The sequence below is a fragment of the Gossypium arboreum genome, chromosome 7 (assembly GCF_025698485.1).
Source record: "Gossypium arboreum isolate Shixiya-1 chromosome 7, ASM2569848v2, whole genome shotgun sequence".
Taxonomy (NCBI): domain Eukaryota; kingdom Viridiplantae; phylum Streptophyta; class Magnoliopsida; order Malvales; family Malvaceae; genus Gossypium; species Gossypium arboreum.
The window spans coordinates 68,586,385-68,602,707 of record NC_069076.1 but is presented as its reverse complement, the minus strand read 5'-3'; the positions used below and the strand labels follow the sequence as shown (position 1 = coordinate 68,602,707).

At 36.0% G+C, this 16,323-nt stretch overlaps 1 protein-coding gene across 1 annotated transcript; it reads right to left on the bottom strand.

The window, feature by feature from the left end:
- Positions 1-7,351: 7,351 nt before the first annotated feature.
- On the bottom strand, positions 7,352-8,380 carry LOC108480216 (uncharacterized). The gene is made up of 2 exons (XM_017783128.1): positions 7,840-8,380; positions 7,352-7,749 (listed from the first exon to the last, which is right to left on the bottom strand). The coding sequence occupies exons 1-2, from the start codon at positions 8,378-8,380 to the stop codon at positions 7,352-7,354; spliced, it is 939 nt and encodes a 312-aa protein (XP_017638617.1).
- Positions 8,381-16,323: the final 7,943 nt, after the last annotated feature.

Sequence of the window (16,323 nt, the reverse complement as noted above, 5' to 3'; positions counted from 1 at the left end):
CAGTGGTATCAGAGCCACTTGTGTGATACAGACTCGGGTTTAAATACTTGGGTGATGCAATTGTATGAGATGCATGTTTTAATTTTATTATGTTTTTCTATTTAAATCATTTAAGTAGAATCTGATAATTGTTCCTTTCAATAAGTGATTAAATGTTAATCATGGTGTTATGGCCTATTCGGTTTTATGTTATTGCTGTAAACCTTAATAAATCTGTTATGATGTAGCGGTGATTTTACAATTTCCAGTAAGAGTTTACTGGCCAGTGGAACAAAGGGTTGTTCCGATATGAAACCTCAAGGATTAAAATCCTAAAAACACGATTCTGTTGATAAAAGTTATCAAATCGTGAGGTTTATTCAACTAGGGTATGCGGTTCGTACCGCGGTGGGATTGGGATCAGGTGGCTACGGTCGCGGGCCTTCGGTCCGCTCCCTTCGACCGCTTCAGATCCCCATCATCTTCCAGTATGTTTTGTAATAAATAAAACTTAATGGGCCATAAAAGGGTTGAAAGGATATTTTAATATTTCACTTGACAAAAACATTGAATGATATATGCTATTTTTGAAATGCACGGTGTTTGAAATGCATAGTTATAGCCCGATAACCCATTTGATAAAAAGGTTGTAATTTTGTAAATATGGCCTGTGTGTCGTGCCTTACTACTAGTCTTTTGTATTTCTCTTCTCATTTTACTCCCTCGTATGTAAAACGAGTTTCTGAATTTTGTAATTTGTAAAAGTTGCTGTGGACTAGACGAGAAGGAAGATAGGCCGACTAGTGTGGATTGACAGCTTGTGAAATGGCTTACACCTTTAGGTTCCCTTTTGGTTCTCCCATTGGCTTGGGTTGAACCACCATAGTTTATGGGTTATAACTATTGCATTTATTTATTGCTTTACTTACTCATGTATGAGATGCTATGGATGTCTAAAGCATGCAAATTTGGTAATAATAAACCTCATTAATTGATAAGATCAATTAAAAGATTAAATGGACTAAAGTAGACCATAATTGGTGAGATGTAACACTCTAATAAAATCCCTCTATTAAAATATTAAGTCAACATGGCCTTCCAATTTATGCCCTCGTTAAGGCCTCGATCAATACTATGTAGGTTTTGCCAAAGCGAAGTACTAGTATTTATCTTGGTTAAACGCGAAGAATAAACAAGTGATATTCGCTGGTTAAAAATTGGTTAATGACTTAACTAGGTTACTCTAATAGTATTAGAAACCTAGAGGCAAGTAATTTGGATAAATCATAAGATGATTAGAACAAGAGTTGTTTACCAAATTGTAGGAGTTACATATGATGTAATTAGCAAGTGTTGCTTACCTAAATAACCATAATCTTGAGAGTAAAGCCAAAGCTGACTTAAGAGGAGGTGAAATATGGATCCTTGACCCACTAGAAATACTTTCAAGAAAGTCTTTTCGAAATTAATATATGAGGGTTATTAATTTTGAAATAGAATAGTGGGAAACATCATATAATAAAGTCCTTTTAATGATTGATATAAACTTGGTAAATTTATTCACACGCATATTTTATTGTTGTAGATATATTATGGCTGTAAACACTAATATACTCTCATTGTGATCGGTCCTTGAGAAGGACAAATTGAATGGTTTGAACTTTCTTGACTGGTTCTGTAACTTGAAGATTGTCCTTAAACAAGAACGGAAATTATATGTCATTGAAAAATCACTTCCTGATGAACCACCTGCTAATGCCTCGAGGGCTGATAAAGATGCTTACAAGAAGCATCTCGATGATATGGTAGACGTTGGATGTCTTATGCACGCCACTATGAATCCTGAGCTTCAAAAGCAACATGAGGATATGGTTGCTTATGATATGATCGAGCACTTGAAAGAACTATATCAAGGGCAAGCAAGGCAAGAGAGGTTCGATATCTCTAAGGCCCTATTCCAATGTAAGCTGGCTGAAGGAAGCCCAGTAGGACCTCATGTCCTTAAGATGATTGGTTATATTGAAAGCCTATCTAAGCTTGGGTTTCTATTGGGCCAAGAGTTGGCCACTGATGTTATTCTGCAATCATTGCCGGATAGCTACAACCAGTTTGTCCTCAATTTCAATATGAATGAAATTGACAAGACTCTGCCACAATTGCTTACCATGTTACGAACTGCTGAAGGCAACATGAAAAAGGTTGGACCCAAGCCCATACTGATGGTCCGTAACAATAAGGGCAAGGGAAAGACCAAAGTCCCGACAAAGCCTAAGGGCAAAGGTAAGCCCAATCTTGGAAAAGGAAAGGCTGCACTGGAACCTAAAGGTAGGGTGTCTAAGGAAGTAAACTATTTTCATTGTGGTGTGACTGGACATTGGAAGTGAAACTGACCTGTCTATCTTGAGGAAATCAAGCAGGCCAAAGCAAGCGGAACGTCTGCTTCAGGTATTTATGTTATTGATATTAATTTATCAAGTACTACTTCTTGGGTATTAGATACTGGTTGTGGTTCTCATATTTGTACTTCTGTACAGGGACTACAAAGGAGTAGGACTTTGGCTAGAGGAGATGTGGACCTGCGAGTTGGAAATAGAGCAAGAGTTGTTGCATTAGCTGTGAGAACATATACTTTATCTTTGCCTAGTGGACTTGGTTTAATTTTAGAGTATTGTTATTTTGTGCCTAGTTCGACTAAAAACATTATTTCAATTTCTTGTTTAGACAAAATTGGTTTTGAGATAATAATTAAGAATAATTGTTGTTCCTTTTATCTCAATAATGTTTTCTATGGTTCGACACAATTGATTAATGGCCTCTATATTTTAGATCAAACGAATCCCATTTACAACATAAATACTAAAAGATCTAAAATAAATGACTCAAATCAAACTTATCTTTGGCATTGTCGTTTGGGCCACATAAGTGAGAAACGCATATCCAAACTCCATAAAGATGGTCTCTTGGATTCATTTGTTTTTGAACAATTTGAAGTATGTGAATCTTGCTTATTAGGAAAATGACTAAATCTCCTTTTCTTGGTAAAGTGAGCGAGCTAGTGATTTATTGGGCTTAATACATTTAGATGTATGTGGACCAATAAATACACAAGCCAGAGATGGATTTCACTACTTCATTACTTTTACTGATGATTTCAGTAGATATGGGTATGTTTATCTCATGCGCCATAAGTTTGAGGCCCTTGAAAAGTTCAAGGAATTCAAAAATGAAGTACAAAATCAACTAGGCAAAACTATTAAGACACTTCGATCTGATCGAGGTGGAGAGTATTTGAGCCTAGAGTTTGATGATCTTTTGAAGGAATGTGGGATTGTCTCACAACTTACTCCTCCTGGTACTCCTCAATGGAATGGAGTTTCTGAGAGAAGAAATCGAACTCTATTAGACATGGTTTGATCCATGATGAGTTATGCTGATCTACCGACTTCCTTTTTGGGACATGTACTTGAAACAACTATTTTCACACTAAATCGTGTTCCATCTAAATCGGTTCAAAAAATGCCATATGAGATGTGGACTGGGGAACGTCCTAGTATGTCTTTTATGAAAATTTGGGGTTGCGAAGCTTATGTTAAACGTCAGACGTCTACTAAGCTTGAACCCAAATCTGAAAGGTGTATCTTTGTGGGGTATCCGAAAGAAACCAAAGGATATTATTTATTTAATCCCACTGAGAACAAAGTGTTTGTTGCTAGGACTGGTGTCTTCCTAGAGAGAGAATTTGTTTTTAGAAAAGGAAGTGGGAGAAAGATTGAACTTGAAGAAATTCGAGAATCATAAGATACCACTAAACCAGAGATAAAACAACAGAAAATTCCACAAGAAATTGAGGAACAGGTAACTGCTGTAGAAACACAACCACCGCGTAGATCTTTAAGAGAACGCCATGCACCTGAGAGATATGGATTTCTCATTACAATGCATGGTGACATTCTTCTTATAGATCAAGATGAGCCTAGGACTTATCAAGAAGCGGTGGCGAGCCAGTTTCGAGAAATGGCTCGAGGCCATGAGATCTGAGATGGATTCCATGTATGAAAACCAGGTATGGACTTTGGTTGACCTACCCGAAGGGGTTAAACCTATAGGGTGCAAGTGGGTTTTCAAAAAGAAAACGGACATGGAGGTAATGTACAAACATACAAGGGGCGATTAGTCGCTAAAGGTTTTCGTCAAATTCATGGTGTTGACTATGATGAAACTTTTCCTCCTGTAGCTATGTTTAAATCCATCAGGATCTTGCTTACCATAGCTGCATTTAATGATTATGAAATCTGGCAGATGGATGTCAAAACAGCTTTCCTTAACGGGAAACTTGAAGAGGATATGTACATGACACAACCTGAAGGTTTTGTCAATCCAAAGGATGCTGGAAAGATATGTAAGTTACAAAGGTCCATTTATGGATTAATGCAAGCTTCTCGAATTTGGAATCTTCGTTTTAACGATGCAATCAAAGAGTTTGGTTTTATCAAAAATGAAGATGAGCCATGTGTTTACAAGAAAGTTAGTGGGAGCACAATAACATTCTTGGAACTGTATGCGGATGACATACTTATCATGGGCAATGACATACCTACCTTACAGTTTATTAAGACTTGGTTAGGAAGTTATTTTTCTATGAAGGACTTGGGCAAAGCCACTTACATCTTAGGAGTTAAGATCTATAGAGATAGATCAAGACGACTATTAGGTCTAAGTCAAGGTACATATATAGATAAAGTATTGAAAAGGTTCAATATGGAAGAATCTAAAAGAGGATTCCTACCTATGAGACATGGTATTTCACTCTCGAAGGAAATGTATCCTTTAACTCTACAAGAGAGAGTATGCATGAGTAAAATTCCATATGCTTCTGCTATTGGATCTATCATGTATGCCATGTTATGTACCCGTCCAGATGTCTCATATGGCTTAAGTATGGCGAGCAGGTACCAAGTAGATCCCGGTGAAGGTCACTGGCCACAGTCAAGAATATCCTTAAGTACTTGAGAAGAACTAGGGATACGTTCCTAATATATGAAGGTGAGGAAGAGTTAAGTGTAAAAGGTTACACTGATGCCAGCTTCCAAACCGACAAGGATGATTCTCGATCGCAATCAGGTTTTGTGTTTTGCCTTAATGGTAGTGCTGTGAGCTGGAAGAGTTCAAAGCAAAGTACATTAGCTGATTCTACAACAGAGGCCGAGTATATTGCAGCTAGTGAGGCAGCGAAAGAAGCTGTTTGGATCAAGAAGTTCATTACTGAACTAGGGGTTGTGCCTAGCATATCAGATGTTATGGAACTTTGATGTGATAACAATGGAGCTATTTCATAAGCTAAAGAACCCAGATCTCACCAGCGATCTAAACATATACTTAGGCGCTACCATCTTATTCGAGAGATTATTGATCGAGGGGATGTAGAGATATGTAGAGTACCTACAGATGATAACATTGCTGATCCCTTGACCAAGCCTCTGACACAGCAGAAGCATGGTCGTCACACTAAGTCACTTGGTATTAGATATATGAGTGATCGGTCTTAGTGCCAGTGGGAGATTGTAAGAGTATGCCCAAAGATCAATCACGAGATGGTTGTAATAACATACTTGATTTATCATGTTTTTTGATATAAGACGTTGCCATTATTATTTTAGTTTCTTTTTCGTGTACATAAATAAACTATTTTATAATAATGTCCTGAGAATAATATGATTATTCTTAAAAGATCCTTAGTCAAGTATTATTGTTGGCTAGGACAACAATAATGCATTAATACTAACATGTAGTTGATTGATGATAAAGAGTTGTCATTGATATGGAGTGTCAAAATCAATGCATGAATATGTGTGTTAGAGAACAACATATTGGGTGACTGCTATGAGTATGTTTCTTGGATTATTATGTAATTGTCACAACATTACTCATAGTGATTAATATGTATATGATCCTCATATTTGAGATCATCATTATCCCAACATCGTGAGTTGTATATTTTGATATAGTCAAACGAACATAAATGGCGGTTGTTCTATAAAGACTAATGTTGGATATACCATAATTTATGTAGAGGGATATGGTTGATCAATATAGGATAAGTCCCTCCTACATAATGGGAGTAATATCTTAGGCCACTTGATTAGTGAGACTAGAAATGCATAGCCATGCTCAAATAAGTTGATATGAGATATCATACTTATTTGTGTATCATAGTTCACTTAAGGTATCAAGAAACATGGGATGGACTATGCAAGTGTGACTATTCCATGACTTGTGTCCATTCTAAAGATATAGGACTTAAGGATTAATGCATGAAAGGTTATTCACAAAAGGTTATGTCGAATCATGACTTCTCGTAACTTAGGTAGCAATGATGCATTGCTAGATGCCACTCATTGTTTGTAACATTAGAATCGTTCTAATAATACTGCTAACGTTACAAGAACCTATAGGGTCACACCCTATGGTTGAAATGAAAGGAGTAAAACATAGTTGGTATTGTATTCTGATTGTCAGATGAATTAAATTAATTATAGAATTAATTTAATTGGGCAATCAAATTGTTAAACATACTATACGTACAAGGATGTTGTACACATAATCGAACATAATTTCATTAGTAAATGAATTTGGTTCAGCATATAAGTTTAAATAAATATAGTTTACGAAATCTTTATTATAATTAATGTAATTATAATTTTCGGTTAAACATTATTATATTTATTTTAATGATGACTATTATGTTGATTAATTTTAATGAATTAATATTCATTAAAAGTTATACCAATTAAAAGAGTGTTAGATATGGCAAAGGTAAAAACCTAAAGAGATAATATATAAATAAGCCCGAAACTATGCTAAAGGGTACTAGCAGCCGTCAAGCATAAAAATCACTGAAATAGTTTCTGAGATTTTTCTACCGTTCATTGTCAACTGGGTGGACTACGTAGAGGCCAACATTGAAAAGGTTGCGACTTGGTTCGATAGTGGTTCCGGATTCCCGTTGCCTAGGCGTCGCTGTCTACTCAGATTGAAGTTTCGGTAATTTCAAAACCTTTTATCACCACGATACGTTCCTTACACATGGATCCATGGTTTGGATCACCAGAATGTTTTTAATTATTTTATTTTTCCGCTGCGCCTTGGAGGCACTGGCGTTCCAACACGTACCCATAATAACGTCCGGAGCATCTCGGTCCTCACGGCGATGAGCAACATAAACTAAAGCAAGCTGCTTCACCTCAATCGGTCCAGCACCTCTGTCCGTTGCTCTCTGTCCTCGACCCATGTTGTTACCACCCCTGACCTGACCTCGGCCTCTACGTGGCTACTAAACTACTCTCGGTTACTACACAGTGCCAGTACCCGTAGCCTACATCTGATCGGTCCTCAATGGACAATCTCGAACAAGGTGCTCAGTCGACCCACACCTCAAGCATGCCCCAGTAGTTCTCCAACACTCTCCCAGATGGAGTCTACCACAATGTCCACAGAGCGCCACCCTAGAAGGTATAGCAAGAGGCCCCACTCTCACTAACCCATCAGATCTGGCCTTTTTCTTATGCCTCATCGCAGTAGTCGAAGGCTCCAATTCCCTCTTATTCTTTCCTTTCTCTCGATTCTGGTGCTCAGCACGCTTACCCTCCTCGGCAATCTTCACCTTCTCAATTAGAACAGAGAAATCATGCTCCCTCTGCGGAGCTATCAAGACTTGCAAATTATCCTTGAGACCATCCTCAAATCGGACACAACGCTCATACTCGGTCGCCACTATGCGTCATGCATAATAGCTCAACCTCAGGAACTCGGCCTCATACTTGGCCACTGAATGGTCTCCTTGGGTGAGATTAAGGAACTCACGCCTCCTAGCATCAATATAGCTGGCTCCCACATACTTACCCTGGAAAGTAGTCTCAAAATAATCCCAAGTAAATTGGTCAGGCTGAGTGCCATCCTTAACCGTGAGCCACCCCTGGTATGCCTCATCACGTAATAGAGAAACAGTTCTCTTAAGCTTTTGCTCAGCAGTAAAATCCAGGTTGTCCATAATTCTCTCTGTGGCTTCCATCGAGTACTCAGCCACATTAGGGGCGACTCCAGTGACACCCCTGAATAACTCAGCCCCATTGGACCGGAGTCGTTCCGTAACCAGCCCTCGATCTCCAGATCTAGTATTGTGCCCAGCGACCCTCTCTAAAATCTGTAGCATGGCTTGGGACAGTTCGTCGTCCCCAGCTGCATGATCATGAGACCTAGACCCAATCTCTATTACAGGTGATACTGGCGTCTTGCTAGTATCCAAATTCGAAATAGTATCAGATGCCAATGACTCAGCTTGAGCCCCTCTATGGCCTCTACCATGGCCTCTAGTACCTCGTACACGAGTACTACGTGTGCTCATCGTAAGCTTCAAAATTTATCTGTATTAACAGTTTTATGCATTAGTTACAGTTCTAATATTTATTAAAAAATATTTTATACAGTACTGTATCAGAATATTCAGGGTCGGTTATCGCGAGTAGTTGTCTTACTACAGTTTTCAGTCTACACTACCTAGAGTGTTTTCAATGTAATATACTACCAAAAGTAGTTTTAGAACATTCTAATCATATTTTTAGACAATTCTAAACAGTTTTTTCAGAGAACTTACAGGATCAGTGTCGGAGACTCGGTGTACTACATACTTATTTCAAAAATATTTCAAATTATTTACAAATTATTTTTAAAACCAATCTTTAAAACCCAAATCCAAAGTCGAGCTTTGCAACCTGGCTCTGATACCACTAAATGTAACACCCCAAACCCGGTCTGAATGTTATGGCCGAATCTGCCGCTGTTACATGATAATGATTTTGAAACCGCATTGACCTTAAAATAGTTCCAATTATTAACTTGTACTTAGTCTGGAAAAACATGTCCTAATCGATCTGATTTAAAACATTACTTTTACGCGGAAGCTTTTAAAACCATCTTCGTATGCGTGGTAGTTTTGTAAAATATTCGGTACTTTTGAAAACCCTAGTTTTCATACCACTAGCAGTAAAAACCATAAAACATTTCAAAATATCAAATTAAGTAAAATCCATAAAAGCCTTAATGACATCAAATTTTCCCCAAATAATATTTAAAACATAAGTAAACAGAAAATAGTCCAAGTGGAAAAACCGTGTGGCCATCGCTGTGTCCTCCGTTGTACCGACCTGTCAAGCCTGGTGATTTCCTACACAGAATAAATAGAAAAAGGGTGAATTTTTGCAAACTCAGTGTGTAATCCCTACAGAAAACATGCAAACAGGCACATATTAGATTATAATCATAATCAGTTTAGGCCGGAGCCCCTTACAGAAATCAGTGTAGGCCTTAGTCCACTCAAATGCAAAATCAGATATGTATATCAGGGCCTTGGCCCATCTCAGATATAGTAAGCAGAATAGAAAAGATTAAATAGAGTCCTACACACCAACTTCGTCCAACCCTACACACCTTGTGGGGATAAAACTGACCTACCCATCCCTACACATGATGTTGTACTGAATGCGGCACATAATCATATAATTACAGCTGTGCTGCCAGATATCAAGCTTAGGAGCCTTTCAGAATACTTCCTCCATATACTTTAACCCAACTTCGATACAATACAACATACAATACATGACATGCAAATATGCAATTAACAGATCATACATGTAACATCCCAAAATAGGGTTTAGCCAGAATAGTGGTTTCAAAACCATAAATCTTAGGTTTAGAAATTATTTTAATATTATTTTATGTGTTATAGCATGATTATATAAGTGCATAAAAATTTTGGTGAATTAATTTTGGCGTTTGAGTGCTTAATCGCGAAAAAGGACTAAATCGCAAAAAGGGCAAAAGTATGTTTTAATAGTCAAAGGTTTCAAATTGCTAGAGAACCTTAATTGGGGGTCTTTAAAGTTAGGCCATTAAATAAGTGATAGTTGGCCATAGGGGGAGCAAAAGAGTTGAAAAGTCAAAATTTAGTATGGTTGGTATTTGATGACATAAGCAAGCACTAATAAAATAAAACAAAAGTAGCCACCCTTCTTCTCCATCTTTCTTCACTAAAAATACCAACAAAAATAAGGGTTTGGAAGCTTGAAATTTCAACAAACTCTTCACCCTCACAAGTAAGTGATTTAAATGCTTATTTTTGATAATTTTTGTACTTTTGGAACCCTCGTAGCTTAATCTAGTTAATGAGGGGACTATTTTGTAAAATGGTTGAAAGTCTAGGGTTTTACCATGAGAATATTCATGTTTTTTGCTGCATTTTTATGGAAGAAAATGAATCTTAGTTGTGAAATAAACAACTTTTGTGAAAGGTGTTAGCATGAAAACACTTAAAAGTATCATTTTACAAAGTTTGTAAAATAGAGAGTAAATGTGTGTAATAATTGAAATCTTGAGTTGCTATAGTTATGAAAATGGTTTGAATAGACTTAAAGAGTAAGAAAACTAAATAAAAATCATTTTACGAGCCTAGGGGAAAAAGCATAATTTTGGCAAAGTTTAGGGGCAAAATTGTAAATTTTCCAAAATATGATTTTTGGGTCAATTTGAATAATGTGAGTCCTAAATAGGCTATATTTTAAATGATAGATCAAGGAAATCGAGATTCGGGCTTAAATCGAGAAAATGCAAGGTTATGGACCAATGGTAAAATTGTCGTTTTCTTATTCGAGGTAAGTTCGTATGACTAAATAAGTATGTTATCCATGTTATTGTTAATATACTTGAATCTCTCTTGCTTTGGTTTTATTGAATTATATGTTGATGATATTGAGTATGATGAATGTGATGCCAAAAGTTAATAACATTCTTGTGATTGTAGAATAAATTAAAAATTCAATGGAATATGATATCCCATAGAATCGAGTAAGTCGTATGTAAGTAATATAACTACATCGTTATTACACGTATTTGAATAGATATAGCATAAATTGCTTGATTGTGGAAATAATTATGTATGATGAGAATTGATGTAGAGGTCCTGGTTGAACCTTAGGAATAAATGGATATTCATGCCATGACATTTGGGTGATATGTGTGTACTAGTGTAAGATATGTCTGGGACATGCATCAGCCACATTATGAAACGCCAGTGTAAGACATGTTTAGGACATGCATCGGCATTGAGACGAGAGCCAGTGTAAGACATGTTTGGGACATGCATCGGCTACGAGATGTGTTAGTATAAGACCATGTCTAGTACATGACATTGGCACAGATATGTGAGAGCTAATGTAAGACCATGTCTGGGACATGGCATCGACTTGATGGATGAGCCAGTGTAAGACCATGTCTAGGACATGGCATCGGCATTATACCCTATGTTTAAGGCTTAGTGAATATTCGATAGCCTTCCGAATGGTTCAACGGTAAGAGTTATAGTTTAAGCTAAATGAGAAAGGTTATAACCATATTGTGAGTGGTACAGGTACTTACATGAAATTGATGAGATGTGAATTCAATTCATGTTATATGATTATTAAGGAATGAATATGAGCATGTTGAGTAACACAGGTATGTATGCCAAGCTCATAAGAAATGATTTCAGATTATGATGCACATTTAGGGAAGATGTAAATAGGTAATTCATGCTTATGAGAATGATTTTGTGATGACCTTGTGATTATAGGTCTATAATTATGATGTATGAATATGTAACCTTACCAATGTGGTGAAAATGAATTAATATGGTCTAGTAAACATAATATCGTTAATTTACACTAAAACAGTTTTGGACAACAACCATAGTTTGACTTTAAAAATCCACCAAAAATTGTGGAAATTGAGTTTGAGGCTGAATAAAATATGACATTAAAGCTAATGAGTATAGTTTCACATAGAAGAAATGATGTGAGTAAATGAGTTTCATATTATGAAATATTTTAATTGTTGTGAGACAGAGTCAAAATGACTTCGAAATCCCCTGTTTTGATTTGAGAAAATCATTGAAAATTGGAAAAAAATAGTTATGAGTTATAATTTATATTCCTAGAATACTTTATGAGTCTATTTTTAAGATAAATAAACAGGAACATCATCCTAGTCCCATACTTTGAGATAATTAATTTTTAGTGAAGAGGGGTCAGAACTGTCACGTAGAAAAAAAGTGTAAATTTAAGGAATAAACTGTAATAATTGGCTAAACCAAAAATTTTGAAATTTTTTTGGTAAAAAGATATATAAGTCTAGTTTTAGGGAAAATTAGCGTAACTTAATTTGGAGTTTTGTAGCTCTAGAAATAAATAATTTAATGACTATGACTTGAGAAAACAGCTTGACTGGAACATGAGTGAAAATGGAAATAGGGTTGTATGACCATGAGAAGCAAGTTGATAAATTGCTTATTATTTTCATATTGTCTTACTAAGCTATAAAGCTTACTTACTTCCTTTCCTTTCCTATAGTGTTTTCAGGTTAGCTCAGGGTTGGAGATCGTCGGAGGCAGCATCACACTATCAAGTTGCTATCTTTGTAATAATGAAGCATATATTAGAAAATTCAAGTGAGTGGCATGTATAGGGATCTAGTTGATTGACATATATTATTTTTCTTTAGTAAAATGTGTTGGCTTATATTGAGTTATATGTATATGGCCATAAGATGTGGCTCATATTGATTATGGCTTGTAAGCCTAGCTATTCATGTCATGTCTAATGTTTATAATGTGATTATGTTTGTTTGCCATGCATGGTTAGTAATATGACATTTGTGTTGGATGTATGCTCATGACCAACTGAGGTGGTCATAGCCATATTGTAATTGCACGTTATAAACACAATGTGATAATGATTGAACATGAGTGCTTGATGAATAAGTTGGTAACCATAGTATAATGATAAAAGTGGTCATCAAAATGACAAGTCTTATGAATGTGAAATAAGGACTCTAGACTTGGTATTGCATGAGTAGATAAAGAGTTTCTAATCACTAAAATGATGCCATGATTTTCGATTTTGATGTGCATAAGGTTGTAAAAGATTATGGGTAACATGAAGGCTTGGAAAATAGTCTAAGTGTTGGCACACGGGCTGAGACACAGTCGTGTGTCTCAACCGTGTAAGGGACACAGCTTGGAGACACGAGCTTTTGGCCGGTCGTGTAGTTCGATGTGCATGCTGACATCATAAACAGAGAGTTACATGGCCTAAGGACACGGACATGCCAAAGGCACACGGACGTGTCCCTATGTCCACACGGGCGTGTGACCCTGTTTCATGGGAAAATTTTCTAAGTTTTCCTGAAACTTCTTAAAGTTCTCGGTTTAGCCCCGAATTGATTCCAATGAATGTTTTGGGTTTCGTAGACCCAAATAAGGGACGACATGCATGTGTTTGAAAGGTTTTGAATTAAAAGAGATTTTATGACCCGATTTTTGCATGAATGTGTATGTTTAAGTCCGATAATGCCTCGTACCCTATTTCGACGTCTGGCATGGGTAAGGGGTGTTACATTTATGGTATCAAAGCATAGTTTAGTCGATTATCAGACTAACCTAGCACGTGTAAGAGTCTAACTATACATGCCACAAGTTTGTGATAGTGTAATGTCTCTCAGTGCAAATGAGAACTATCTTGTGTGGGCAAGGTACTCTCTAACCGAGCTACACCCGATCAAGTAGATAATGATGCTAAAGTATTCAATGTAGTGCAGTTCTGAAGAGTTGAAACTTGAAAAGGTACGAATAAGAATTCGTAAAATGTATATGTACATGATGTAATGAGCTTATCTATGATTGATTGATAATCCCATGGTGTACATGATTGATTTGCTCGAGTGAATACATGTGTTTAGATAACTTACTAAAAATACAGGTAAAAAGAATGTTCATGTATACTTAACTCCACCACCGCTAGAGGAGAGAACGAACGCTTTTTGCCCAAGAGGGAGAGTTGGGGAAGAAGTCTATGATTGGCAAATTTACATAGTCTGATTAAATGTGTTAAATTGTTTGGACTGATTTACATGATTGTAATGATATGTCTAAATGAAGGTGTACGGGGTAAAAGTATAGATTGTGATAAACTTAACCATGTTTGTTGGTCCTTGTACGATATCATGTGCATGACTTGTATGATCAAATGAATAGATTAGTAAAGTTATCCAAAAAACATTGAATGCATGCATAAGTATACTTGTTTAAATGAGATAACTGGAAAGTGAGCGTAAAATCAATATGAATGTTAGTCTACCCAAAATGAATGACATGATTGTGCTGATGTTGTCATGATGATGAAAATTGTGTTACATGCATATGTATATAAGAGTTGAGTCAGAGGCCCTACGACCTCCTCCCCCTTACCAAAGTGGTGTTCAATAATAGAATTTCCCAAGATTTGTGATGAACAAGTTTCTGGATGAGAAACCAAAGAATTCAGTGATAGAATGGTTATAAGCATGATTAGTAATTGAGAATGGGTTGATAAGTACAGATAGAGCTAGAAACATATCGGATTGACTGAAAGATTATTTAATTTTCACAATATCACAGTTAGTAAAAAGGTTAACTTCAAAAATCGATCTATTCTAAAAAGATGTCGGGAAATAATATTTGAAATATGAAATGTCCGCGTACCATAATTATAGTGAGCAGATTATGACTGCCTCTCTTGAAATATAGTATGAAATCAATTATTTGCGTAAAGGTTATTGAGACTATCTATTTTCTGATGAATTTTTGTAATACGGAAATGTTCCCTAATCTTGATGATAAAAAAAGGCATTGACAGTCTAATTGGAACAAAATCTACATGATCCTATTTCTTTCTGGTATTCTATTACCTTCTATCTGTTGGGAATTGATGAAGAGGGGTGTGTATGATGATATGATTTGGCTTCTGCTAATAGTTAATTTGTCCAATATGTATATGGGAAGGTATGTCATTCTTGTTACATCTATCTTTGGTAGTCACAATGATATTTTATTCTGGATTTCTTTTCTCTTAGGAACCATTGAGATCTCTCATATTTTCTTATGAATTTTGTCCTCGATCTTTCGATACGGTATCGTGATTGGATTTTCTTGTTTTGGATTTCTTTATGTTGGATTTTTATATTCTGGATTTCTCCATTATGGATTTCCTTATCGTGAATTCTTGGTCATCTTTATCTCATCACTTGTCGAACATGGCTTAGACCTTTAGCTTGTGGTATATATATATCAAGTATTACTGTGTTTCTGATTTGATTACGGTAATTGGATGATCTTTGTAATTGGAGTTCTCAAATTTCTGTATGAGAATTTATCATTAGCAAAGCTTGGACAGATGGAAATATTGTTAACCGAAGCATTTGAATTGATTTAGTATGCATTGGACAAAGACTTCTTGATTTTCAGTGATAGTTATTATATGATCTTTGAGAAGAGCAAAATGCAGTGGTAAACATTTGGGTAGAAAATCTCGAACTTATACAGATATTTCTCAAGAAAACTTACAGGAGTAATGTATTAACGATCGAGTGTGGAGCTTGACATCGTTGATCCTTGGGTACGAATACTTGAAATGTTGAAAGTTTAAGAAATGTATATCAAGTGTCATCAGAATTATCTTCACCCATGTTGGAAATGGAATGGAAATGAGGAGAAGCTACTATGGATTTCATGTCTGATTTATTACTATCTCTAAAAGAGAAAAATGTCATGTGGCTTATTGTTAAATGTGTGATGAGATATTTAAATCATGCTACTATGTACTGAATTTTTGCTCATCAGGTTCGAGGAATTTCGTGTCTTTATGATTGTTGGATATTTTAAAATTTTAATCTCCCTTAATCGGATTGAGGATCCGGGTTCAATATCATGAATTCTTGGGAAAGCGAGAGGAGGCTTTGGAATTAAAGGTAACTGAGAGTTGAATTGGCAAAAAGAAAAAATCAGACTGTGTGAAATTATAGAGAGGATGAAATTGAGATGGACCGACTAGTTTCACTATTCGAATTTGAAAAGATTCAAGTATGTGTGTATATGTGATATGATGGCATAAATGGGACCTTTGTGTATATAAACTCTCAGGTAGAGGTTGAAATTCAGCCGAGGTATAGTATAGTAATGAACCGCTTATGATACTAACATGGGAAGGTAAAGAGAGAAGTATTAGAGACACAGTCGAGTGAAAGTTCTTTAACAATAATTATGGGAAAGAGAAGTTTATGTGAATACCAAAACCACTTTTCTGGTAAGATTTTAAGGGACGAAAATCCCTAAGGGGGGAGAATTGTAACATCCTGAAATAAGGCTTAGTTGGAATAATGGTTTTAGAACCACAAATTTGAGGTCAAGAAATTATTTTAATATTATTTTATCTGTTATATCATGAT